This window comes from Heloderma suspectum, chromosome 3 (genome assembly GCF_057233095.1).
Source record: "Heloderma suspectum isolate Gila_16-S chromosome 3, 16-S_ref, whole genome shotgun sequence".
Classification (NCBI taxonomy): domain Eukaryota; kingdom Metazoa; phylum Chordata; class Lepidosauria; order Squamata; family Helodermatidae; genus Heloderma; species Heloderma suspectum.
This window is the reverse complement of record NC_139460.1, coordinates 13,347,661-13,375,000: the sequence shown is the minus strand read 5'-3', so window position 1 is coordinate 13,375,000 and position 27,340 is coordinate 13,347,661. Positions and strand designations below refer to the sequence as shown.

The following is a 27,340-nucleotide window of genomic DNA, read 5'->3' as shown; positions in this document are numbered from 1 at the left end:
CACTTTCCAGGGAAGCAATGGCCACTTGCTCTTCTAATTCTAGTTCTGTATTCCAGTTCTGCATGCTCAGCATTATCAAATGGGGAACGCTTTTCTTAAACCTTGCAGCTTCAGGCTGTGGGTTAATCTGTAAGGGGCTGGGCACTCCCCCAACAGATTAAAAGCTCCTTGCGCATAGAAAGTTATCATGTCCAAGGGGACAGGACACACTGGGGCAGACACATGGGCTGCTGTGGAGCTACTATAGGGTGGGTTTCTTTAGGACAGCCTTCTGGTAACTGCTAAAGCAGCCTTCCCCAACCTGCTGCCCTCCAGATGTGTTGGACTACAACTCCCAGCACCCCCAGCCAGCACAGATGCTGGGAGCTGTAGTCCAACACATTTGAAGGGTACCAGGTTGGGGAAGGCTGCTTTAGCAGTTACCAGATTATAGAGCAGAGGGCATTTTGCTCCACTCCTGGAATGAAGCTGAACTTTGTAAAGGTAGGGTACAATTGCTTTAAGTCTGTGTGTGTTTTAAATGAAGTTACTAGGCTCTCCGTGGGCAGACTTCTTCCTAGGGATGTGCAGATTCCCTCAGTTCACTCCCATGACTCTCTCATCACTTTGTCAGAATTTTGGTTGCGGAATTTACTCTGCACATGCATCATGCTTGGTTTTCAATGGAGATCAGTCTTTCCATTGGGTTGAATGCAGGTGGTGGGGGGGAGGCTGCAGTCCAGAAAATTCCCTATTAGGGGTCACTGCCCCCACCCCCGCTGAGGATCCTGGAGGGAGTGATGTCAGAGAATTCTGCCACGGATCTCGGTGAGGTGGAATGCCAGTGCATTTGGTCCCCCAAAATCCGTGGCGGAACGAAGCCCCCCACCCCCCCCACCCCGTGAAAGGCACGCGAAATGGAGCACCTACCTGCTGCCATTCGCGCTGCTTTGCGAATGGCGGCCGCGTTTGCAGCTGCCATTCGCTTCATCATTATAGCCGTGATAGGCTACATAAATACGTAGCCTATCACGGCTAATGCAGGGACACCATTTGCTTCCCTGCGGAGGCCGTGATAGGCTACGTAAATATTTAGGTAGCCTATCACGGCAAAAAAAAGGAACGCAAATGGCGGCCGCCATTTCCGTTCCCCTTTTTTTTTTTTGGGCCATGATAAGCTATGTAAATATTTACATAGCCTATCACGGCAAAATATAGGGACGCAAATGGTGGCGGCTATAGTGGCCGCCATTTGCGTCCCTGTGCAGGCTGCCCAGCGGCCAGATGTCCAGCTGTGGGCAGTCCTGGCCGGCGGCTCCACGGAGTTGCTGTGGAGTGGAGCTGGCCGGGAAGAATTTCGGGGGGAGGGACGGAGCGCCTCCCCCCCCACCACGAATGTCACCCTTCGAAAAGTTAAGTGACTTTTGTACATCCCTACCTGGAAGCCAGAGAGTTCCTCCACTCTCCCCCTCCCTCTTCTGGCCCACTCAGTGCTTTAATTCTCTGGAAGAGAGGGGAAGAGAAGCCACTTCTTTCCCCTCTCTTCAAACTTAGATATCTACCAGAAGGAAAACAGTTTCAGGGATTTGAGTCCCCCTCTGGTAAATTTTCTGGCAAAATGGGACCTTGAAATCCAGGGTGGAAACCAGCGGAGGTGAGTACTGTAAGAATCCTGGCCTGCTCTAGGTTTGAGGGAGCCCTGAGCAAAGTCTCCTCCGGTGGGCCACCCCCCTCTATTGGTTGGGCTGGGTGGCCTCACCTGGCAGTGACGGTGGGCAGGAGCAGTGCTTGTAAGAGCACTGGCTGGGTTGCAGCTGCCATTTTAATTTCCCACAATGCCGCAGAGTAGTGCACCACTGCAGGCATTGTGGGAAATTAAGATGGTAGCTAGACGCAGTCACTCAGAACACCAGAACAGAGCCTTTTTAAAAGGGTATCAGGGCCCTGGCAGCTGCTCTAGGATGCCACATACGGACATGGGCCCCGTCTCACGTTTTCCAAAGAAAGGGTGAACAGTGCAGGATACCCACCATGGGGATGGTGGTTGCGGTAATCTGGGGTTTCTCTTGCTGCTCTTTGAGTCTCCCTATCTCTTCCCGGTACTCGTCCACCTGCGCCTCCAGCTTTTCCCGGCGCATCCGCTCGTACTCCAGCTGTGCCTGCAGCTCACCAACAGTCCTGTCCAAAGCCAAGCTTCCTTTATTTATGTTTTCGTTGGATGTATATCCTGCCTGTCCTCCCAGAAGTGGCACTCAAGGCAATTGCTACTGCCGCTGCCCCCTCTGATTGGGTCTGCCCCTGCCATTATGTAGTAAAGATACCAGATGGCTCCTGCAAACCACTGCCCTGGCTGCAAAGCTGTGGAGCCACCTTGTCAGGTTAGCAGTCTATGCATTAGTGCAGCTTCCCCCAACCTGGTGTGCTCCAGGTGTTTTGGATTGTAACTCCCAGCACTCCTGACCATTGGCCATAGTGGCTGGGGCTGATAGGAATTGCAGTCTAAAAAATCTGGAGGGCACCAGGTTGGGGAAAGGCTGCACTAGAGTTCTAGGAACAGCTCTGTGATTCACAGGTCTAGCCAGGTGTGTTATTCAGATAAAGGAGATGGGACATCTTTACAAATGGGGGAGTGGTTCAGAGCCAAACTGGACGTAACGGTATTCACACATTTAGCAACTGCGTGGATGTGGCAGCTTTGCCTGAGCGTGGGGATGATCTGGATCAGGACTGCAGAGGAAGGGACGGAATGTAACCGGGGCTGTGCCACCCCTTGCCAGTGCTCCAATCCTGATGCCTGCCTTGGGCTCCCTTGCGGTTATTTTTCTTTGGCCTGGCACTCGGAGCAACACTAAACGGCTCTATCTAGCCACCATTTTTACTTCCCACAATGCCCCTGACCTAATGCTGCTCCGTGGAATTGTGGGAAATTTTAAAGGGTGCTGCCCATCACTGTTTGGAGTGCTGCAACGACAGCCAGGTAAACCTGGCAGGGCCTGCTGACGGAGGAAGGGACCCACCAGAGGAAACTCAGCCCAGGGACACCGCAAACCCGCAGACAGGCCTGCACTTAACCCTGTGTCAATGGGAGCTTTCTTCCCAATGCGACTTGCAGTGGGCACGGGCGTTGAACCTCAGGCCACCAGGCCACATCCCGCCTGCCTGGGGTCCCAATTTGGCCTTCTGCGTTCTCCAGAAGGCCGCGCCCCTTTCCCTGCCCCCACCCCTTCTCCCAATCACAGATGGCTGGGTGGTTTCCTAGCTTTTGCATCATTTTTTCCCCCATTCTAACAGGTTAAAATTCCTCTCCTAAGGCTTAGTAACTGGCAATTAACCTAAAACATGTTTTTAGCCCTGCTCCCTTTGCCTGTGGTCCCACCCACTGCTGGAATGCTTGCCTGAAATTGAACTTGGCCCTGGGCTGAAAGAGGTTCAACACCCCTGGCATTAGGGAACCCCAAACCAGATTGGGTCCATGGTGAGAGGAAAGGCTAACGCCCCTTTCCCTGCCATGGTCCCAGTCCAAGTTTCCCCTCCCTCCAGCTACTTTAAAAAAAAAACAACTAAGGCCACAATCTGCCAGCTGACTGGGGAATGCTGGGAGATGTAGGGCTTTTGTCTGTCTAAGCATGCATAGGATTGTGCCCTAAGTGTATGAATCATGTCATGTCTGGTTTGGCCGCCAGAGGAGTCTATCCCGTTGAATCCAAGATGCTCCTGGACTAGCACACCACTAGTTCACATTACTGGAATGTAAGATCAATGAATCAAGCGAATTTAACTCAGGTGACCATTATATCTACTACTGTGGGCAAGAATCCCTTAGAAGAAATGGAGTAGTGCTCATAGTCAATAAAAGGGTGGGAAAAGCAGTACTGGGGTACAATCTCAAAAACAATAGAATGATCTCAGTATGAATCCAAGGCAAACCATTCAACATCACAGTAATTCAAGTCTATGCCCCAACCACTGAGGCCGAAGAAGCTGAGGTTGATCGGTTCTATGAAGACCTGCAACACCTTCTAGAACTAACACCAAAAAAAGATGTCCTTTTCATCATAGGGATTGGAATGCTAAACTAGGAAGTCAAGAAATCACTAGGATAACAGGCAAGCATGGCCTTGGTGTACAAAATGAAGCAGGACAAAGGCTAATAGAGTTTTGCCAAGGGAACACGCTGATCATAGCAAACACGCTTTTCCAACAGCACAAGAGGCGACTCTACACATGGACATCACCAGATGGTCAATATTGAAATCAGATTGATTATGTCCTTAGCAGCCAAAGATGGAGAAGCTCCATACAGTCAGTCAAAACAAGACCTGGAGCTGACTGTGGCTCAGATCATGAGCTGCTTCTTGCAAAATTTCAGCTTAAATTGAAGAACGTCGGGAAAACCACTAAACCATTCAGGTATGACCTAAATCATATCCCTTATGAATATACAGTGGAGGTGAGGAATAGATTTAAGGGATTAGACCTGATAGACAGGGTGCCTGAGGAACTATGGACGGAGGTCCATAACATTGTTCAGGAAGCAGCAACGAAATCCATCCCAAAGAAAAAGAAATGCAAGAAAGCAAAGTGGCTGTCTGATGAGGCTTTACAAGTAGCTGAGGAAAGAAGGGAAGTGAAAAGGAAGGGAGAAAGGGGAAGATATATCCAACTGAATGCAGAGTTCCAGAGAATAGCAAGGAGAGACAAGAAGGCTTTCTTAAATGAACAATGCAAAGAAATCGAGGAAAACAACAGAATGGGAAAGACTAGAGATCTTTTCAAGAAAATTGGAGATCTCAAGGGAACGTTTTGTGCAAAGACGGGCATGATAAAGGACAAAGAAGGCAGGGACCTAACAGAAGCAGATGAGATTAAGAAGAGGTGGCAAGAATACACAGAAGAACTATACAGGAAAGATCTTAATGTCCCTGATAGCCATGATAGTGCGGTCACTGAACTTGAGCCGGACATCCTAGAGAGTGAAGTCAAGTGGGCCTTAGGAAGCATGACTAACAACAAAGCTAGCGGAGATAACAGTATTCCAGCTGAGCTATTTAAAATCCTAAAAGATGATGCTGTTAAAGTGCTGCACTCAATATGCCAACACATTTGGAACACTCAACAGTGGCCACAAGACTGGAAAAGGTCAGTTTACATTCCAATTCCAAAGAAGGGCAATGCCAAAGAGTGTTCAAACTACCGTACAATTGCACTCCTTTCACATGCCAGCAAGGTTATGCTCAAAATCCTACAAGCTAGGCTTCAGCAGTATGTGAACCGAGAACTACCAGAAGTACAAGCGGAGTTCTGAAGAGGCAGAGGAACTAGAGATCAAATTGCCAACTTTTGCTGGATCATGGAGAAAGCAAGAGAATTCCAGAAAAATGTCTATTTCTGCTTCATTGACTATGCTAAAGCCTTTGATTGTGTGGATCACAACAAACTGTGGCAAATTCTGAAAGAGATGGGAGTACCAGACCACCTTACACCTTACACCTTACCTTTCTCCTGAGAAACCTGTACGAGGGTCAAGAAGCAACAGTAAGAACCAGACATGGAACAACCGATTGGTTCAAAATTGGAAAAGGAGTATGACAAGGCTGCATATTGTCGCCTTGCTTATTTAACTTATATGCAGAGTACATCATGAGAAATGCCGGGTTGCATGAATCACAGGTCGGAATTAAGATTGCCGGGAGAATTATCAACAACCTCAGATACGCAGATGATACCACCCTCATGGCAGAAAGCGAAGAGGATCTAAAGAGCCTCTTGTTGAGGGTGAAAGTGGAGAATGCAAAAGCTGGTTTGAAACTCAACATTAAAAAACGAAGATCATGGCATCTGGCCCCATCACTTCCTGGCATATAGAAGGGGAAGAAATGGAAGCAGTGACAGATTTTATTTTCTTGGGCTCCAAGATCACCGCAGACGGTGACTGTAGCCATGAAATTAAAAGACGCTTGCTCCTTGGGAGGAAAGCTACGGCAAACCTAGACAGCATAGTAAGAAGCAGAGACATCACCTTGGCGACAAAGGTCCGTCTAATCAAAGCTATGGTTTTCCCAGTAGAAACGTATGGCTGTGAGAGCTGGACTATAAGGAAGGCTGAGCGCCAAAGAATTGATGCTTTCGAACTGTGGTGCTGGAGAAGACTCTTACGAGTCCCCTGGACTGCAAGGAGGTCAAATCAGTCCAGCCTAAAGGAAATCAACTCTGACTGCTCATTGGAAGGACAGATACTGAAATTGAAGCTCAAACTTTTTGGCCACCTAATGCGAAGAGAAAAGTCACTGGAAAAGACCCTGATGCTGGGAAAGACTGAAGGCAAAAGGAGAAGGGGACGGCAGAGGATGAGATGGCTAGATAGTATCACCGATGCAATGAATGTGAACTTGAGCACACTCCGGGAGAACAGGAAGGCCTGGCGTGCTATGGTCCATGGGGTCACAAAGGGTCGGACATGACTTAACGACTGAACATCAACAACAACAACTTCACATTAATTCATCTCTTATTCCTACAAACTAGACTTGACATCAGGAAATTGGTGTGCAGATTTTCTGTGATATTTTCCAAAGGCTAGAACCTTTCTGTCTCCCTGATGTGCTAGGGTTGTCATTGCTGTTTCTTACTTGCATGGAGATTGTTGTCTTTTACATGGGGCGGGGGGGGGGGACTATTCAAAAATGGTTAATAACAAAACAAAAACCAACCCTTCTGCAGTCTGAAGTGATGGAGTCCACTCTGTCCCCCAAGAATTCTACCACCTTATCTTTCTTCATAAAAATCCAGAAAAGTGGTAAGTCATGGGCAACAACTAGGGTGCTTACAAGAATCCAGTTTAAGCAGTCTAGCCTTGTGTGTAAGCGCAGAAAAAAACAGCAGAGGGCAGCAAAGCAACCAGATTTTTATGCAGGACATTGCTAAACAGTGCCCCCGTTAAAACGTTTTGCTTGTTGTAGGCTGCGACCAGCCTATGAAAGGGTGCGGGAGAGCTAATATTGGTATTGTGGTGGATCTGCCAAATTTGAGCCTCTTGGTGTTGGCCCATTGCTTCCTGGTTGCCTCTCCAAAGCTCAGTCCCCCACCCTACCCCACCTCTATCTCAGGTTTACAGCTTAGTGCCGCTACCGCCTACCCTTAAAGAATTGTCCACAACGGCAATTCTAGAATTGAAGGTGTGAGGGGTGTATGTGTGTGTGGAACGATCAGGAATGTGGCATCCAAGCCTTTCATCCTGTAGTGAGATGGGATATGAGGAAAAACTTCCTGATGCTATGAGCTGTTCTGACAGTGGAGCGGACAGCTTTAGAAGATGGTGGACTCTCCTTTGTCAGAGGTTTTCAAGTAGAGGCTGGATAGCCACCTATCAGCAGGGGGTTGGACTAGATGGCCTCTGAGGCCCCTTCCAACTCTATGATTCTATTCTATGTCTTTCTCTAATGGAGCAACATCAAGACCTAGGCAATACCAAAGACCAGTGTTTTCCAACTAGGGGTCTGTTGAACCCTTGGGTTCTATGACCATCCCCCAAAGGATCAGCAAAATTTTACAGACCCCCTGGCCCAATCTCAGGCACTTCACTTGCCCCGCCCGCGCTAGCTAGTCACCCCCACTCTGTGTGGGAGTGCCCATGAGTAACATGTGGCCCAGGCTAGCTTCATGATGTGCAACCATAAGTCCGTCAATGCAGAATGTTCAAAATCAGTTTTTACTTGGATTAAACAGCTTGGGACCAGAGTACCTAAACGAATGTCTCCTCCCACATGTACCTTCTTGGACCCTTGGGTCATCTTCGGAGGCCCTCCTCCAGGTGCCCCCAACAAAGGACGCTAGATGGGTGGCAACATGAGAGAGGGCCTTCGCCATAGTGGCACCCCACTTATGGAATGAACTCCCCAAAGAGGTTTACCTAGACGTCTACATTATTATCTTTCCAGTGCCAGAAAAAGGCCTCTCTTTTCTCCCAGGCATTTTAAAGACCTAGTTCTAGAGCTTTATGGCTGTTTTATCGATTCCTGTGCTGGCTGTTGTTTTACTTGCATTGCATTGTATTCTTTTAAATATTTCTATTGTATTTTATAGTTATAACTGTTCTGTGGCATTTTAGTCTTTTAATGTTTGTAATCTGCCTGGAGACCATTGATTATTGGACGGATTAGAAATGTAATAAATACATAAATTTGCAATTGTAAAATTACTTATTAGCAGTTTTACTTTGTTATATTTTTATTTATTTATTTATTACATTTATATCCCACCTTTTTTCCTCTTTGAGGAGCCCAAGGCGGCGTACATAATCCTCCTCCTCTCCATTTTAGCCTCACAACAACAACCCTGTGAGGTGGGTTGGGCTGAGAGTCTGTGACTGGCCCCAAATCACCCAGTGAGCTTCCATGGCCGAGTGGGGACTAGAACCTGGATCTCCTGTCTCTCTAGCCACTACACCACACTGGCTCTTGTTGTGGGGTTTGATCTGTTTTTACTTTGTACAGCAGGGAGAGAAGGTTGGGGTTCCATATGACAGATCACAACATGCTCCTCAGCAATGACGAGTCGAAAACAGTTGTCACAGACCAGCCTTCCTCAACCTGGTGCCCTCTACAATTTGCAACATCCCCAGCCAAAGTGCTCTGTATGTCCACTCAGCACATTTAAGACCTGGTGCTGCAGAAAGGTGACGGAAACATGAATCGTCAGCTGGCATCCCAAAAAACTGCACTTGAGTCGTCACTACAACTCTGCCTTTCCTCGGCACCGTGGATTCCAAGAGCCTATCATGTTTCATGAAGTGCTATGCAGCGGTAAGAGGTAGAGACACTCATCATGACAGTGCGGTGTAGTGGTTAGAGTGTTGGACTGGGTCAGGAGATTTGGGTTCTAGTCCCCACTCAGCCATGGAAGCTCACTATGTGACTTTGGGCCAGTCACAGACTCTCAGCCCAACCTACCTCACAGGGTTGTGGTTGTGAGGATAACATGGAGTGGAGGAGGATTATATACATCACCTTGGGTTCCTTAAGGAGGAAAAGGGGCAGGATATAAATGTGTTAGACAGACAGACAGACAGTCCCCATAGCCGTGCCCCCAAGGAAAGTCCCAAAATGCAAGTAGCTGTGTTGATCCATCAGTCTGTCTATCTGTATTATATATGTCTTTTGTAAAGCCAAAGACTCTTAATTACCCAATTCAAGACCAAGCCGCCCCAAAATACTATGTTGCGTTACAACACAGATCAAAATAATATATTCTTGCTAGGGATATCCATTTTCCCCCAGCTACTGTGAAGATTGCACCTAAACCGAGAGCCAGTGTGGTGTAGTGGTGTTGGCCTGGGACTTGGGAGACCCGGGTTCTCGTCCGCACTCAGTCAGCCATGGAGCTCACTGTGCGACTTTCGGCCAGTCGGTGACTCTCAGCCCAACCTACCTCACAGGGCTGTTGTGGTAAGGATAAAATGGAGAGGAGGAGAATTATTTATGTATGCCGCTTTGGGTTACTTGGAAGAAAAAAAATGCGATATAAATGCAATAAATAAACTTGGAGGGAACAGGAAGCCAGAGGGGGGTGGCAGATGACATCCTCGTCCCTGCTAATCAAAACGCCCGGTGCTTCGAGCCTGTGAGCCCTGACTCCTTGCATCACTGGCACCACGGCCATTTCCAAAGCTCTTACTTGACAAGCTCCCTCTCTTCTATTTTCATCTGCCTTTCTTCGGGGGTTATTCCTCCAAGTTGCTTGAAATTGCTGATGGCAATTTCTAGGAGCCTCTGCAGCTCTTCAATCTTCCGGTAGGCTCTTTCTGCGAGGGGGAAAGCAGTCCTCTGAGCCTTTTTATCAGCCTAGTCCAACACCAACACCACAGACACACACACAAGCTAGAAAAGCAGGCTCCCTTAGGGAATGGTCATTAGACAATGGGGGTTAGGCCAATTCACGGAGCATAGGTCTATCCATGGCTATATGAGAACCAGGAATGAGTAAATCCGTCAATTTCGATTTCTCTCAGTTTCTCATTATGCCTATCTTGAATTTGGTTCATCCTGAACTTTGAGACTTTTTTTTTACATTCGCATGAAAATTCACAGGCATTTTTGTGCACATTTCTCCTAAGACATGCATTTTTGTATGTATTTTTGCCTAATACTTACATTTTTTGCAAGACTTTTTCCTCATATAATCCATTCGTTGACATTCTTTGCCCTACAAAACACTTTTTGTACACTTTTTTTATTAGAGAACTTCGTTGGAAAAGTGCAAATTTGGAAGGACAGCTGAGTTTGGGTATGCATAGTGATTCAAAAGTATAAAATTAGGTAAGTTTGCATTAAAATGTGAACAAATTTCTCCCCCATCCCTACTGAAAACCTCCATGTTCAGAGGATCAGAGAACCTCTGTGTTCACAAGAAGCACTATGCCACTGAATGTCAACTGTTGTGGAGCAACAAGGAGAGAGGAAGATGGGCCTCGTGACCTGCTACTGGGCTACCTGGAGGCATCTAGTCAACCCCTGTAAGGAAACAGGATGCTGGACTGGTTGGAGCTTTGGTTTGATCCAGCAGGGCTCTTTCGCCGTTCTTATCATGGGGAACTCCAGAGCTTCAGCCTGCACACAAATAATCACTTGAAACAGTATCTTCAATCAGGCCCTGTACCTGCTTCTAGAGTCCAACTGAAAGTAACTCATCCTACCTGCAGATATGGACTGAGGCCTTGTTTGCTCTTGCCAGGGGCAATGCACTCCCCTCCTATCACTTTGGTGTAGTTCTTGCTGAGGTCGTACACCTGTGTCTGGTCTGTACCACTTTGGACTACAGTTGGGGGCTCACAGGACTGAATGCTCCCTCACCCCCCCCCCCAAAAAAAACATTCCTAGACACAGAAAACTAGCATGTCAGGGTGAAGACTAGGCTAGCACCATTTTCCTCGATGTAATAGTTTTCTGCATGGAGGGTTTTTCCCCCTTAATGCAGAGAAGCATTTAGTCATATGGGGCCAGTTTTGTATGTGGGCAAGCACCCTGCATCATTCACGGAATTTTATGCAGGGGGCCAGATGACATTGCCTTCCATTTGTAACCTTCCTGCATTTTCCCACTGCTGCTTCCATGCTTTGTCTTTCCACAGAAGATCTGTTAAGGTGGAAAAGACCGAATGTCTTTTGATTGGTAGCACTAGGAGCCCCCCATCTGGAAGCACCCTAGACCTACAGTCTGAAGTCTTGGAGCTGAGCTCTACCCCGTCATTGAGAACTAGGCCCTTGGAACATAACACAGAAATACCAGATTCTGTACATTCAATCTACCTTATCCTTTTGCTGGTGGTGCTAGCAGCCATACACATTTCATCCACAGAGAGACAAATATTCCACAGCAGCCAACTGGGCAAACCTACACAGTTCAGGCACCCATTAGGTCACTGGAGAACGCAAGAAGACAATCCAGAGCTCTGAACTAAACCCTGGAGTCACGGAGAGGGATATTGACTCCACCTCTTGGCGCAGAGCTTCCGTACAGTTCCAACAAGAGCTGAGCCAGCCTCTTTGGAAAGGAAAGCCACGCAGTGGTGCCTTGGCAGCACCGTAGAGCTGGCAAAGACCTCTACCTGAGACACAGGCAGTCCATGTAGAAGACAATACTGGGATAGCTGGGCCAATGGTGTGAGAGCTTCATTTGAACCCAATAACAAGGATTGGCCACCCTGGCCCTAAAGAGTCCTCCATTATTCTAATCAAGGTGATGCACTGCAATAGACAGCCACGTGTTGGAGGAGATGTCTTCAGCTCCTAGCTAAAGGAGCTGCTAAAATTGCACATGCTAGAACTGCATGGAGGAGAATGCTATCAGTGGCTTCTAGTCCTGATGCCTGTGTGCTACCTCCAGATCCAGAGGCGGTGAGCCTGTGTACACCAGTTGCTGGGGAACACGGGCAGGAGGGTGCTGTTGCACTCCTACCCTGCTTGTGGGTTCCCGGTCAGCAGCTGGTTGGCCACTGTGTGAACAGAATGCTGGACCAGATGGACCCTTGGTCTGATCCAGCAGGGCTCTTCTTATGTTCTTATGCATCTGTAGACAACACACTGTTTTTATTTACCTGACTGTAAAACAGACCATAACCCTCATGAGGGTAGCTATGGGCCCATCAAGCATGACTTTCTGCCTGCAGACTATAGCCACTTCCTGGACTAACTCTTAATGTCCATTTACCATTAGCACTTCCTTGCTTTCTTCCCCTAAACAGAGAGAAGAAGGTCCACAACTCACCACGACTGTCTGTTTTGTCCTGTTTGTCTACATTCAAATCAGCCTCGCAGTCCGTGCTCCCCTCCACGCCATGTCTTTCGAAGAACTGTGGGTCCTGTATATCAATTTCCTCATCGGAGTCATTTCCCATCTTGTTTCTTAAATATTCCACAGCGGCCAACTGGGCAAACCTACACAGTTCAGGCACCCATTAGGTCACTGGAGAACGCACGAAGATAATCCAGAGCTTCTGCTGCTGATTGCAATTTGTAGTTTCTGGTTTAGTGGCAGCTGTTGCCTGGACACCTGCCCCCTGCCCTCGAGCAGCCCAATTAGTTGATTCAAACTTAGGAAGCTGCCTTACATCCTGTCAAACCATTGCTCATTCTAGCTTAGTGTTTCTACATTGTTCTCGAAGACAACAGGGAGATGTGGGCACTGCGACTTGGCTGACCACTGCACATGCTGTCCTCATGGGGATGATGCAAAGCCCCTGGGACCCGGAAGGTGCTGGGAACAGCAGCTGCATCTCCCAGTGCCAGACGATCCCTTTTTCCATGCTGAGAAGGGCATGAAACTCTGTGCCTCGCTCAGCGCAGAGAAAGGCAAAATGGGCAGGGCCGTGACATCCGTAAGCGAGGCCACTGACCTTGTCGTCGGATGCTGATGTCATCTGGCCCAGAGAGGGCCAGGTTGGAGGCACTTCCCCCATAGGAGACCCCATAGAACCCATCAGGTTCTGCACCCCTGATCTACGCTGATTAGCAGCAGCCCTTGCAGGTTTCAGACAGAGGCCTGGAGATGCCGGGGACTGAATGTGGGACCTTCTGCCCCTTCCCCAAACTCAGGAAGCTGCTTTCTGCCAAGTCAGAGTATCTGTCCCTCTAGCCCAGTGCCGCTTGTTCTGGCTGGCAGTGGCTCTTGAGGGGCTCCAGCAGAGGTCGTCCCAGATAGCTGCTAACCGGTCGTTTTAGCTGGACATGCCAGGGACCGAACTGGGGACCTCCTGCATGCAAAGCAATGAGCAGGAGCACTACCACTGAGTTATGGTCCCTCCTCCCAAAATCTGTGGTTTTCAAAACTGTTTCTCGGAAGCATGGAAGTGTGCTGGGGGCTGGGGTGGGGATTCCTTGATGAGATATATACCTGGGACCGGGATATTTGAGAGAGCACCTTCTCCCTTAGCAGCCTGCCCAGTCATTGATTAGATGAGGCACTCTTGGTCGTTCCACATGGGCCTGCAGTCTATTTGGAGTCCACTTGGAGGAGAGCCTTTAGTGCACTGGCTCCCTTGCTATGGAATTCCCTGATAGCTAATGTCAGCCAGCACCAACATTGTTCTGTTTTTGGTGCCTGCTGAAGACATTTTTATTTAAACAAGCCTTCCCTGACTAACCAGCCATGATTTAATTGGCACAATGTGATTGTAAAGGTTTTAATTCTGTATTTCTATTTCTTCTTCTTCTTCTTCTTTTGTTGTTGTTGTTGTTATTGTTGTTGTTATTGTGGGGCCTACAATGTAGGTCAAGAGTCCCCAACCTTTTGGGCCGTGGGCACATTTGGGAATTTGAGAAACTGCTTGGGCACTGCTTGGAAACTGCTTGGAAAATGGTTCCCAAGGGAAGATGTGGCTAGTCACATCATGGCTGCTGTGGAGGCCTGGCTAGTCAAACGTGAGCTAAAGAGATGGGTGGGGAGAGAAATAGTGAGGCTAGAGGCTGGGAAGGGGGATAAACAGCAAGGCAAAGGGGAAGAGAAAGAGCAAGGCTAGAGGCTAGGAGGAGGAGAAACAATGGCGGGGGGCAGGGAGAAATAGCAAGGCTAGACCCCGGGCGGGAAAGGGGAACTAGCAAGGCAAAGGGGAGAGGGGAGAGGCATTTCGACCTGTTAGAATGAGGAGAAACTGCACAAATGCCAGGAAACCAACAAATGATTGGCAGTTGGGGGAAAGGGGGTGGGATGAGGGAAAGCAGGTATGACCACCTGGGGAACCACAGAAAGCCAGATTGAGACCCCAGTTGGGCTGGATTTGACCCCAGGCCTGACGTTCTGCACCCTGTTCTAGAGTGTACTCTCATGAAGTGCCTCTCATGAACTAAGAGTACACCCTAGAACTCAGCCTAGAATTATTTGCCAAATGCAATTAATTCTGCAGCTGATGTGCAGTGGGGCCTTGACAACTCAATGCAGGAAGGGTGCCAGCCATGGGGGACCAGGGGGAGGTTTCTTCATGGACCGAATGCACACAGGTTGTATGAGAAAATACATACTGTACATCATGCTCATGCTTGTGCGTGTGGTGGCTCACATCACCATCATTATATGTGCATTCTACGCATGAGGTGGGACGAGGGGGTGGGGGTTGGAATGGAAGCCTCCAATGTAAAAAACAAGTCCAATTTCTGTGGTCATGTGAACCAGCCTTAAGCTTTGCTCCCTGATCTTCAGCTTGCGGAGCATTGATTTAAATCCACATTGATGTTTGGTCAGAACTGATGCCCAGTGGGATTTCATCCAGAGTCGTTCCTCTCAAGAGCACCCCCTGTGTGCAAAAGAAAACCCAGCCAAGTATCATAAAACTGTCACCTCTTGGCAACGTCTTTCGGCGTCTCTCCAGCTTCGTTGGCAATGTTGCAGTCTGCTTCCCTATTGATCAGCCACTCTAAGACATGTAAATGACCTTGTCCGGCAGCTAACAGGAGAAAAAGAAGCTGTGAGATGTAAAAATGTAGGATCCACAGCTGGACAATATCTTTATTAGGACCAACCAAAATTCCATTTAGTCTAATGAAGAATTCTGGAGAACTCAAAAGCTTGCACAATTTTCTGGAATTATGATTGGCCCTACTAATGGTATTGCCCCACTCTGGATTTTGGATTTTTTTTTCTCATGGACCAGCACAGCTACCTTTTTTTTTATATACATTAAATGTAAGGGGGTTTGCCTTAGAAATTAGCTCGTGCCCCTTTGAATGACAGTAATATGCTTAAAAGCCCTCTGCCATCATGGAGGCAAAGTTATATCTAACGTTACAAAAATGGGACTGGAGCTCAGGTTGGTTTGAGTTGATGATAGTCAGAGATGATAACCACAATCCAACAGAGCATTAGGTGTGCATAAATTCATTTTAGTTAAATTCATTTTAGTTAAAGGACGTGTGACATTCCAAATTAATAAAAGACAGAGGCAGACTAACTACACTTCACAGGCACACCTAACTCTGTCTCTATTGTGCTTGTTTCTGATCTCTAAGAATACCGCTGTATCTACGCCTTGCTAAATAAATTAAAATGCTACACCAAAGTGATCCAAATTCTGTGCCCCCAAAAAGGCAGATTTATGCGTATTCTGCAAACTTTATGCAAAATATTATACTTTGCCCTTTCAACAATTTTGCCTAAAACCCTGTGAAGGTACGTTAGGCCCAGAGAGAGGCCAGGTTCACACAATCACGGAAGGAGCGTGGCTTATTCCCCCACCCTCTCCAGGTGTGCTGGGAGCATTTGTATAATTACCCTCAGCAATGCAGCTTGTTATGTTGTTTGAACTCAGCTAGGGTGGCTTGTTGCCATGCGTAACAAGCCACCCAGAACCCATGGGCTGTTGTAGGGTTCTGAGTGGCCTGTAACCCAAGGCAACAAGCCACACTGGATTCGCATGACATGACAAGCTGCACTGCCGAGGGTAATTATGCAAATCCCCCTGGCATGTGACCACATGTATGGGGAGGTGGAAAAATAAGCCATTATGTCTGATTTCACCTCCATGATCATGTAAACCAGGCCGTAAGGCCACCCACTGAACTTCATGGTAGAGTGGGGATTTTAACCCAGGTCTCCCCAGCCCTAATTTGGCATGATAACCCAGCCTGGTCCCCTCCCGATGTTTTGGACCACAGTTCCCAGAATTCTTGGCAATTAGCCATGTTGACCTGGGCTGATGGGTGTTCCAAACCATCTGGAGAGCACCAGGTTGGGGAGGGCTATGCTTGGTTTTTGGAGCATCTTGGAGTACAGTATGCAATAAATAAACAAAATAAAATCTGCAGCCACTTAGAAAACAAGAGTAAACCATTTGGGAGCAAAGCAACAGCCATTTAAAAACACTGCTCTCCCTGACCTCTGTGCAAAAGAGTGGATCCCTTATCGTCTCGCTCATTAATATTGATGATTCTATTTTCCAGTAATGTTCTTAATGTCTCCAGGTCCCCTCTGAAGGCAGCATCATGACCTGGAAATGTTAGATCTATGCAGAGAGAAAACAAGAGGAGGCCTGGTCAGCTACAATAACCCCCAAATAGAAGCAAATAGAACCTCTGCTAGCCATGTTTCAGTTTAAGATGACAGAGCCCAGGTAATCCAGATTCTGCACCAAGGAAAGGTTGGATACACTGAACTGTATAAATTATGTGGCTTGTCCAGCTTTCACTGGGGAGGGTAATTTGGCTGTATCTTCACATGACTGGAATATTCAGTCACTCTAGATGCAAATGTACAGAATTACTCACTCTTAAGAGAAGGCACATCTCAGCAGGGGCCCCTGTTGCACAGTTTGCATCATTTTGTGAACTGCCCACAGACCTTCAGGTTTGGACGGTATAGAGATATAAGAAATGAATGAATGAATGAATTTGCCTAATTATTTCTAGATTTGCTCAACCTGGGGGAGTGGCTGTGCGGGGCATTGAAGCCTTGCCCTCCAAGCTACTGGAAATCTTATACAGCCACCCCTCTGGCTTCTGAGATTAAAGCAGGCATCACCCACACAATTTCAAGTCCATTGTTGCACCCATAAGGGCTAGAAACCTGCTCATACTTTTACAATCTTACAAAGATGAATGATGAAGCCAGGACTACATTCAGCACTTCTTCTGCAGACCTCTAGAATCTCAGCTTGACCACGGTTATGAAGGTTCCTCCTCAGTTTCGTGAGTTGGGGGGCCTTTGGTGGTTTCCCCCAGGGGGGTCTGTGCTCAGGGCAAAGAATGCTTCTGAGATCTTAAGGCCATTTGAGGAAGATGATCCATAGCAAGAATCCATAGGAGCCAAGAGACAGATCAGAGATCTGTCATGCTTAGCCAAAACTAACATGGTTACTGTAAAAATCCCCTAAACTAAGATCTCCATTCTAAGCTTGCTCTAGTTGCACATCTTAAGGAACAATCCTATGCATGTTTGGCCAGAAAAAAGTCCTACAACTCCCAGCATTCCCCAGCCAGCGATGCCCTCCCTATATGTCTATATGATGAACTTCCTGTGTTACTCAGGTGCACCATAAAGCTCCGCCTACTGGTACAATGGCTACACCTGATTGGTTGGCCCTCATTCACCTTGTCAGCCCACCCCCCTGCCCCCAGGCTCTGGGATCATCCCTCAATGGACATCTGGGGAGAGATCCTGGCTTTGGACCAGTATGATTATCTAAGTCTATTTAAGGATCTGGACTTAAGTAGAACTGTTTATTTACTTTCTGTTTTCTACCCCTAATTCTTCCACACATAAACCTTCTTTTTCTTCTGATTTGAACCCAGGGAGATGACAATAATATACCTAACACACTGATTGCCCTCAGCCATGTGCCTCTAGCTGTTGGTCCTAATGGGCTAGAGCAGGTGTGGGCAGAAGATAGATTTGGATCTTCCAGTAGGTCTCTGGTGATCAGCAAGGATTCCTAACTCTCAATTGTTTGCAACAAAATGACTCCCCTCTCAACTGAATTATACTGCTGAACTGAAAAAAAAAGCCTGAAGTAACTGGGAGTAGAGCTTTATGTGGAAAGACTGTGAGTGCCATTCCTTTTTGGTTCTCAAAACAACTTTCTGAGCTCTTGTTGTTGTTCAGTCGTTCAGTCGTGTCCGACTCTTCGTGACCCCTGGACCATAGCACGCCAGGCCTTCCTGTCCTGCGCTCTCTCCCGGAGTGTGCTCAAGTCCATATTCATTGCATCGGTGATGCTATCTAGCCGTCTCATCCTCTGCCGTCCCCTTCTCCTTTTGCCTTCAGTCTTTCCCAGCATCAGGGTCTTTTCCAGTGAGTTTTCTCTTCGCAGTAGGTGGCCAAAATATTTGAGCTTCAGCTTCAGCATCTGTTCGTTAATTCTAAGTGCATGTCTTTTGTACCAGGTGGTGGATCTTGGGGTTCTAATAAAAGTAGATCCAGCAAACCTGACGTCTGCCCACCCCTGGGCTAGAGCACTACACTAATCCTTCTCCCTCCCATGGAGATCAATGTCACCTTGCCCACTGGTTACTCACCTTCCTCCTTTTCCAACTGACCCTTCTCCTTCTGCAGACTTTCAATGTATTCCACAATACCGTCCTTGTAGAACCTCTGTGCCAGGTCCCTTGGTGTCTCCCCATGGTCATTTCTGGCTTTCAAGGCATGGACCAAAGTGGGCATCTTGCTCACTAAATACTTAAAGCAGTGCAGGTGACCTTCCGCTGCTGCCAGATGAACTGTCATAAGAACGTAAGAGCATAAGAACATAAGAAGAGCCATGCTGGATCAGACCAAGGGTCCATCTATGGCATTCTGTTCACACAGTGGCCAGCCAGCTGTCCATGGGAAACCCAGAAGCAGAACATGAGTGCAACAGCACCCTCCCACCCATATTCCCCAGCAACTGATGTACATAGGCATCCTGCCTCTGGTACTGGAGGTAACATATAGCCATCAGGACTAGTAGCCATTGATGGCCTTCTCCTCCAGGAATTTGTCTAACCCACTTCTAAAGCCATCCAAAGTGGTGGCCATCACTATATCTTGTGGAAGTGAATTCCATCATTTAATTATGCACAGTGTGAAGAAGGACATCCTTTTCTCTGTCCTGAATCTCCCACCAATGAGCTTCATGGGATGATCCTGAGTTCTAGTCTTATGAGAAAGGGAGAAAAATGTTTCCCTATCCACTTTTTCAACACCATGCATTATTTTGTACACCTCTATCATGTCTCCCCTTATTCACCTCTTTTCTAAGTTAAACAATCCCAGCTGACGTAACCTTCTCTCATAGGGGAGATGCTCCAGCCCCTTGATCATATTAGTTGCCCTTTCCTGCACTTTTTCCAGCTCTTATCCAGGGTACTTCCTCTCTCTCTGCATCAAAATATTTGTCCCCTTCCTCCATTCCCTAGCTCATGATAATGACGGACATTTCCCCTGCTGTACCTGGAAGATTTCCATTGTTATCCACGTCATCTAAAGTAGCTCCCCATCTAACTAGAAACTGCAGACAGCCTAGCCGCCCGTGGAAGGCAGCATTGTGAATAGGCTTCCAATCATTCTTATCAGAAACGTTCACATCCTGCATTTTAAGAAGAAAAGAAGCAGAGTGGTTCACGCCAATTTTTTAAAATTGCTGCTGAAGAAGCCATGTGAAGCTGAGAAAGAAATAATGTGAGGACATAAAAAGTCAGACCAACGAGGCCAGCATCTTCTTTCCTACAGAGGCCAACTAGATGTCCACAAGGAAGACATCAATGCAAGAGTTTTTGTCCACTGATGCTCTGCTCAGGGCCAGCACGAAGGGTACACATGGTTGGGTCCCTGCAAAGGGTACTTGAAAGGTTGTCACAGAGAGGAAGACCAGGATCTCTTCTCGATCACCCCAGAATGCAGGACACAGAATCATGGGCTCAAGTTACAGGAAGCCAGGTTCCGGCTGAACATCAGGAAAAACTTCCTGACTGTTAGAGCAATATGACAATGGAACCAATTCCTTAGGGAAGCGGTGGGCTCTCCCACACTGGAGGCATTCAAGATGAGGCTGGACAGCCCCCTGTCAGGGATGCTTTGACTTAGAGTCCTGCACTGAGCAGGGGGTTGGACTCGATGGTCTTATAGGCCCCTTCCAACCCTACTATTCTATGGTTCTATGAACAGGGACCCACTGACAAGAGCGCCCTGGAGTTGCTCTTCCACACTGCAACCTGTTTGTTCACCTGCCTCTTGCTCTGTCCCAAACAACAGTCATGAGGAGGAGGAGGAGGAGGAGGAGGAGGAGGAGCAGAAGATGCCACGGTCTACTTGTTTACTGGCTCTCTGCCTGCCAGACAAACAAGTGGTAGCAGTGACAAGAAGGAGGATGAGGAGTAATAGCAATTAGTGACAATGGCAGTGAGAAGACTCACTGAGGGAGGGGGGCCCATTGTGGGTGTCTTGCCTAAGAGCCAGTGTGAGAGCCAGTATGGTATAGTATATAGTGTTGGACTGAGACTCAGGAGACCTGAGTTCTAGTCCCTGCACTGTGTGAGGAGGGGGTAACCCTCTCCTCCCCTACCATTGTCCCAATGAAAATACCCACCAAGGAGTAGTAGCCCTGGAGGAAGTTTGCCTTCCGGGACTAATAGCAATCACAGGGTGGGGGGTGGGGGGGTGGGAGAAAGGGTCGTCTGTCCTGGCAAAAATCATGTCCCTTTTTGGCAGCTATTAACAATTCAAACAACAGCACTTCAAGTGACACGTGTAGTGTCAGATCTAGTTTGGCCCTCAGTCACTAAGATCACGCTAGGTAACCTTGGGCTAGTTGCTATCTCTCAGCTTAACCTACCTCACAGGGTTGTTGTGGGGATAACCATGGGGGAGAGGATGAATCTTTGGAGAAAGAGCAGGGTAAAGATGTAATAATAATTTTAAAAATGGAAATAGAAGAGTACCAATTCTTATGAGAAAAAAAAGATGTAGAAAGGTGAACGTTCTCTTACCACCCCACTCCGGAGTATGGTTTGCAAGGTGTACGAGTGCCCATGGGTTGCTGCTAGATGTGCAGGAGTGCACCCTCGGTCATCCTGAGATGCTAGGTTTACACCATTAAGATGAAGGGCCTATGAACATACAAAGCAAAATGGCTCATCTCAAACTTAGGGTTTGGTAATATCAGCTATTTTGTACAACAGTGCAATCTAATATTGAAAGAAATTATGAGTAAGTGTACCCAAAGTGGGATTTATGGCAGTGGGATTTATGGCAGATGGAGATTTTTCATGTGCTCTGGTGGGGGATAGCATATAATAAGGAGCATTTTTAAGGCCAAAGACTTGATCAGTAGGATTGAAACATTTGGGACTTTTTGCCTTCTGCTCAAGATCTCTTCTCGATTATCCCAGAATGCAGGACGCAGAATAATGGGCTCAAGTTACAGGAAGCCAGATTCTGGCTGAACATCAGGAAAAACTTCCTGACTGTGAGAGCAATACGACAGTGGAACCAGTTCCCTAGGGAGGTGGTGGGCTCTCCCACACTGGAGGCATTCAGGATGAAGCTGGACAGCCATCTGTCAGGGATGCTCTGACGTGGTTTCCTGCACTGAGCAGGGGGTTGGAGTTGATGGTCTTCTAGGCCCCTTCCAACCCTACTATTCTATGATTCTATGATCTACCATTTCCAGGGTTCCTTGGTTGGAAGCAGTATCACTTAAATTGGTTTCAGGCTAATTTTAGTTACATTTGTATCAAAGATACCCAACATCTACATTAATTTCCTGTGATCCTGTTGTAAAAATCCAGACATGCTATGTTAACATCGATGTATAAGAATGTAACCTGATGGGTTGTGGGTTTTTTAAGTGAATATATAAAGTTTCTGTTATTCAAAAGCTTACATCCAGTCTGTCAGACGTTAATTGAACCGATAAAACAGCTTTCCCCAAGCTGGTACCCTCCAGATGTGTTGGACCTCAACTCCCATAATTTCCAGCCACTGGCTATGCTGGCTGGGAATTATGGGAGCTGTGGTCCAATACATCTGTCAGGCACCCCGTTGAGAAAGGCTGCAATGAAAGGTACTGGCTGATCTCTGAGCATCAGAGATCCTTGAGAAAGATTTTGGGTTCATTTCAGAGTTACAAGAACAACATAGCTTATGAAAGAGTTGCTGTGGCACTGTGGTGTTCCTGCCAATCTCACAGTGAGAATACCTCTTCAAAAAGGCCTTTCCCACAGCAGGCAACACCTTGCACCACACACAATAACGCTGCCACCAAGACCTGTACCTCAGGTCCAACCCCTTTACTTTGTGATATATATAGACACAGTGGGCTTTATTCTGACATGACTTATTCATGCTATTACTTTACACTTTTTGTAGCCACAAGCAGTAGGCACAGGATTTTATAAAATAAAGAAATCTTTACTAATTACAGCATTAAGTTGTTAAACACTAAATGAGTAACTTTAAAAGCTTCTATCTATTTATATCCTCTCACACAGGCACACTTAATTTCCACTTTAGTCATATACACCCAATTCCTAGTCACAAGTTATCTCTTGACAATCTACCTGTCCACAGACTCTCCCTCTCCCTCTCTCCCCAAGTCCTGTATCGATATAAACATTTCCCTGTCTACATCCCTATCTGCACTACACAAGCACAGCGCCCTGTTTATATAGCACACACCATTTCACGCCCCTACTCACTCAGCCGGTCATCTCCCACATGCAAATACATAATTCCTCCTGTCATTCATCCCACTCTCACTCTAGATCTACCTACCATGTAACATAGAGCTATAACATTAATACACATATACAGCCACAGGTTCATAATCATAGAATCATAGAATAGTAGGGTTGGAAGGGGCCTACAAGGTCATCGAGTCCAACCCCCTGCTCAGTGCAGGAATCCAAGTCAGAATATACATACATGTAACATCACAGGCATAACTAAGACTTATTAGGCTTTCCAATTCTGTTTTCCAACACTCTAATCCTAAACATATCCACCAGTCACCCCTTGAGGGAACATGGAGCTCCTCCATGACTTTCATTTGATTAGAGACTGGTGCTCCATATGAGCATTTCCTTCACACGAGGAGCTGCCCCCTCTGCTGAAGTGAATGAAGATACCTGTATGTGCAGGAGCTTAATGTGCCCACTGCAGCACACACATACCCCTCAGAATTCCCTGTTCCCTCTAAGCTTAGCTACAATTCCCAGCAACAATATATAGTTCCCTGTTGTAGTGCAAAGTATTTTGGTGTGGCTTAGTCTTGAATGGGCAATTAAGATCCACTAGCTTTACAAAAGACCTGCTCCTGGTGGAGATGAAAACTGCTGGAAGTGGTTTGTTGATATTGATCAACACAGCTGCCTGGATTTTTGGACTCTCTTTGGGAACATGGCTTTGGGGACTCTCATGATGAGTGCCTGCACTTCAAAATTTACTACTTCACCACTGACCCTGGATGAACCCACGTTCTTTTTGAGAAAAAGGAAGAAAAAGTTACTCTCTGTCCCCTTTCCCAACATCAACATCCAGAGCTTAGAATGGTGGAAAGAAAAAGGGGTGGGGGGAAGCCTGTTGTCTGAAGTCAGCCTCAACCAAGACTAAATGAAGATGCTTACCTGCATGCAGGCATCCTGACCTTTGATAGCAGCAAGATGAGCCACGGTCCAGCCTCTTACAGTCACCGCCGTCTGGTCAGCTCCATGCCAGAGCAGCCATTGAAGGCACTAGCAAAAATCAACCATGTATTTGGATTCCTGTTCTGCCCGTTCGCTCATGCATTCTTTGACAACTGTTCATCTAGCATCACTGTCTCCATCTCTGTTGCCTCATATACCTAAGAGCCATGATCAGCAGTCGGCCTGGGTTGGATCCCATCCTGGGATCCTTCTTCATGCCCCAACCTGCCCTTTGCCAAATTATGTGCCGGTAACTTCAAAACAGTCATCAAAGTCTACTTTTCCTGGCAAGCCTTTGGCATGACCTCTCAATCTCCATACCCCATTGCAGCGTTCCCCAACCTGGCGGCCTCCAGATGTGTTGGACTGCAACTCCCAGCATCCCCAGCCCACCAGCTTGGGGAATACTGCCCTTTTGTAACCAAGCTGAGGTACATACAACTGAACTAAATGCATACAAAAGCTGGCCCTGCCATTAGGCACTGATTTGGGGTGTCAAGCAAGGGCAGTAAATTGTTAGTCAATTTATTTTTATTGTATTTGTTTTCCCAGGGAGAGGCACTTCTGGGGGGGGGGGGGGGGTTTGCCTCAGGTGCCAAAATAATTTGGCCAGCCTTGGGTACTACACCCCTTGATTTGAGGAGTGGAGGGGGAGCTGCTATTTGCTGTTCTACACTACTTATTTTCGCTTCCATATCCCCCCCTTTCCTCTGTTGTCTCCTGTGTGTGTATTTCTAGATTGCAATCCCTTTGGGGCAGAGACCTATCTTATATGTCATAGAACAGCACTAATAGGATCAGTAGAGATTGCAAGTGGTTTTCCCTGTTCAGACTCTCTCCCTTTTACCTCCAGGCTTCCAGAATGGGCTGCCCAATGCAAGGGTGTAAACTTGTAGATGGGATCTGCATCATTCATGCTGACTCCAAACGTCACCATCTTGTCAAGATCTTCCACGTTCCCAGCTCTGACTGCCTCGTGAATGCTCTTGTACTTCTTCTTCTTTGGAGCTGCTGAAGAATAGCAATGGGCCAACAACTTATTTAATGACACAGCCAGGTTTGAGAAGGCTCTTTAGGGCACCCCTGAACTACTCTTATTCCCCCCTGCACGTGCACCCTGGTGAGCCCCCCCGCCCCAAGCTTGTCAGGCAAAAGGCAGAGGTCCCTTTTTCTTCTTAGTTTTTTGCATTACATTTTTACTAGTTTTACATGCACAAATGCTTCTCCATTAGAGAGGTAGGGACAGGTCCTCTCCTTATTTGTAAAACTCCATGTGCATAGATGGTAGTATACTACTACTACTAACAGCAAACTCAGGTGACGAGTGCGGAGAGAAATGGAGCCAAAATGGAACCACCAAGAAACAAGAGGTCATCAGCATGCTCAGGAAACCCCAAGGTTAACCAATATATATATATATATATATATATATATATATTTAAAGCACACTTAAAACACACACACAGAGGCAAAACCTGTTGGATAACAGGAACAACTCCTCATGCTTCCAGACACTAGGCAGCAAGAGAGAATGTCCTGTCGCTTGACCACTTCCTATTTCCTGCTCCCTCCTCTTCCTCTTCCTTCTTTCTCCTGTTACTCAGCCTGTGCAACAGCAAGTGCTGTGCGGTCTCTCCAGAGAGGAAGCAATTAACTATATCTCATGACTTCGCTTACTTATACTCACTCACCCATATAAATATAAATCCAAAATTGAGCATGTACAGAGTGTGTTCTGAAAGGGCATTTTGTTTTCTTTAAATACGCAAGCATACGCCATTTTGGATTTTCTGTTTTTGTGGGGTTTTTTTTTTTAAACAAAATCTGGATTTCAGTTCTTGAATTTTGCAAGTTAATACTTAACACATTCCTACCATAACGTGTTAATAGTAAGACTTAAGAAAGAATCCTTACTCACACCAGGCGAGGGTAGAGGCAATGTATGGGTTAAATTAGGAAGAAAACAGTTTGAGGAGAGGAAGGGAGATGCTATTGAAAGAAACTGGGCATTTAATGTCATTTTTCCATAGTATGGAAATGCAGTGAGAGAAGAGCAGTATTTTGGTTATTTCCCTACATTGAAAAAGACACACAAAAAACGGGTTGCGGGTTTAAAAAAAACAAAATGCCCTTTCAGAACACAATCTGTACATGCTCAAGGAACCCTGCAGCTTCTTGCTAGAGGACCAGTGCTTTGGACAGGAATAGATGCACTTTGCCTATACCTCTATTTATTTGTAGTATTTCTTTTTATTTTAATTAATTAATTCCTATACCACCCTTCAACTTTGGTTTCTAGGGTGATTTACAAAGAGAACAATCAATACGAGGTATATTAAAACAAAACAAAAAACGATCCAAGACACAGAGAGAGCAAGTAAAAGCAGCATTTCAACAAAACAAAACAAAAACCCGGATCTAAATTTCCATTTCAAAGTCTGGGATAAATTTTTTTTTTAAAAAAAAATAATAATTACAGTGCAATCCTATACAGAAGTAAATTCCATTGTGTCCAGTTACTGGAAGTAACTGACTTACTCCCAGTTAAGTGGGTATAGGATGCAATGAATATGGACTTGAGCACGCTCCGGGAGAGAGCGCAGGACAGGAAGGCCTGGCGTGCTACAGTCCATGGGGTCACGAAGAGTCGGACACGACTGAACAACAACAACAACGACAACAACAAAGGATTGCAGCCTTAAAGCACGTGTGCCATGGCGGGTGGGAGGAGAGGGAGTAAAGCTCTCTGTATATGCTCAGAGGAACCCTGGCTTGAGGTGCCAGAAGATTTGAAAACAAAAAGGGGCAGCCCTGTATTAAAGGCACAGGAGTCCTGCGAAGCAGAAGACGATGACAGAAAAAAGGAGGCAGCCTTGTGGAGCAATCCCCCCCCCCAAAAAAAAGAGAGAGATTATCTAGGAAGAGACTAATGCTGGTCTCACCATTTGGGGTGACAGCAGCAGGCATGGTGCTTGCAAGGGGGCGGATGCGGCCTGGATTCTCACAAGCCTCCTCCGTTGCTTCTGGCTCCTTTGTGGCTGCTGCAGGAGGGTTGCCATAGAAACAGTGTACACTTGATGCTCACTTGGGCCTCTGCCTCAACAGGCAGCCGGGTGGAAATGGTGGCGGAGGGGCGGGGTGCGGGAGAGAATCTGATGCCACCGGCCACAGACCTAAGAAACCACAGCGTCTTCCGCTGGGGAGAAAGCGTGAGGGCTGGAAGTAGATTTCCTCACCTCAAGCCGCGCAAGGGGAAAACAAACAAACAAACAAACAAACAAACAGGTGGCTTACCTAGAGCTCAGGTTCTTCCACTGGTATGCAGCGCAGGTCCCACACCGGTCTGGGGCCTGCGTGGATTCAGCTTCAAAAGGGTACCATTGTTTTACGTTTACTTATTTATTATTACACTGATTCCCTCCAGCAAGGAGCCGAAGGGAGCTTACTTGATCCTCCTCCTGTCCATTTTATCCTCACAGCAGCCCTGTGAGGGAGGCTCGGCTGAGAGTCAGTGAGTGGCCCAAAGTCAGCCAGTGAGTGGCCCAAAGTCAGCCAGTGAGTGGCCCAAAGTCAGCCAGTGAGCTTCATGGCCGACTAGGGACTTGAACCCGGGTCTCCCGATTCTCAGTCCAACACTCTTAACCACTACACCATGCTAGCTGATTAGTTCGTGTTATTTTAATGAACTAATTAAGGCCTCTGTCCTGTATGTACATGCCTGGG

At 47.0% G+C, this 27,340-nt stretch overlaps 1 protein-coding gene across 4 annotated transcripts in view; it reads right to left on the bottom strand.

Moving 5' to 3' along the window:
* Positions 1-27,073, bottom strand: part of ANKRD42 (ankyrin repeat domain 42) — a 27,728-nt gene extending 655 nt beyond the window's left edge. Inside the window, exons 1-11 of one of the 4 annotated variants that reach the window (XM_084842502.1) lie at positions 26,912-27,073; positions 24,465-24,628; positions 23,558-23,665; positions 20,921-21,040; positions 19,386-19,521; positions 18,473-18,673; positions 16,339-16,464; positions 14,805-14,910; positions 12,240-12,409; positions 9,652-9,778; positions 2,010-2,157 (exon numbers count right to left, since the gene is read on the bottom strand). In XM_084842502.1, coding sequence (XP_084698628.1) covers positions 2,010-2,157; positions 9,652-9,778; positions 12,240-12,409; positions 14,805-14,910; positions 16,339-16,464; positions 18,473-18,673; positions 19,386-19,521; positions 20,921-21,040; positions 23,558-23,665; positions 24,465-24,554 — 1,332 coding nt within the window. In that variant the 5' untranslated portion in view covers positions 24,555-24,628; positions 26,912-27,073. Of the gene's footprint in view, positions 1-2,009; positions 2,158-9,651; positions 9,779-12,239; positions 12,410-14,804; positions 14,911-16,338; positions 16,465-18,472; positions 18,674-19,385; positions 19,522-20,920; positions 21,041-23,557; positions 23,666-24,464; positions 24,629-25,092; positions 25,213-26,559; positions 26,713-26,911 lie in introns of those variants that run through there. The other 3 variants (XM_084842500.1, XM_084842501.1, XM_084842499.1) reach the window with 3 other exon arrangements.
* Between the last annotated feature and the right edge of the window lie 267 nt (positions 27,074-27,340).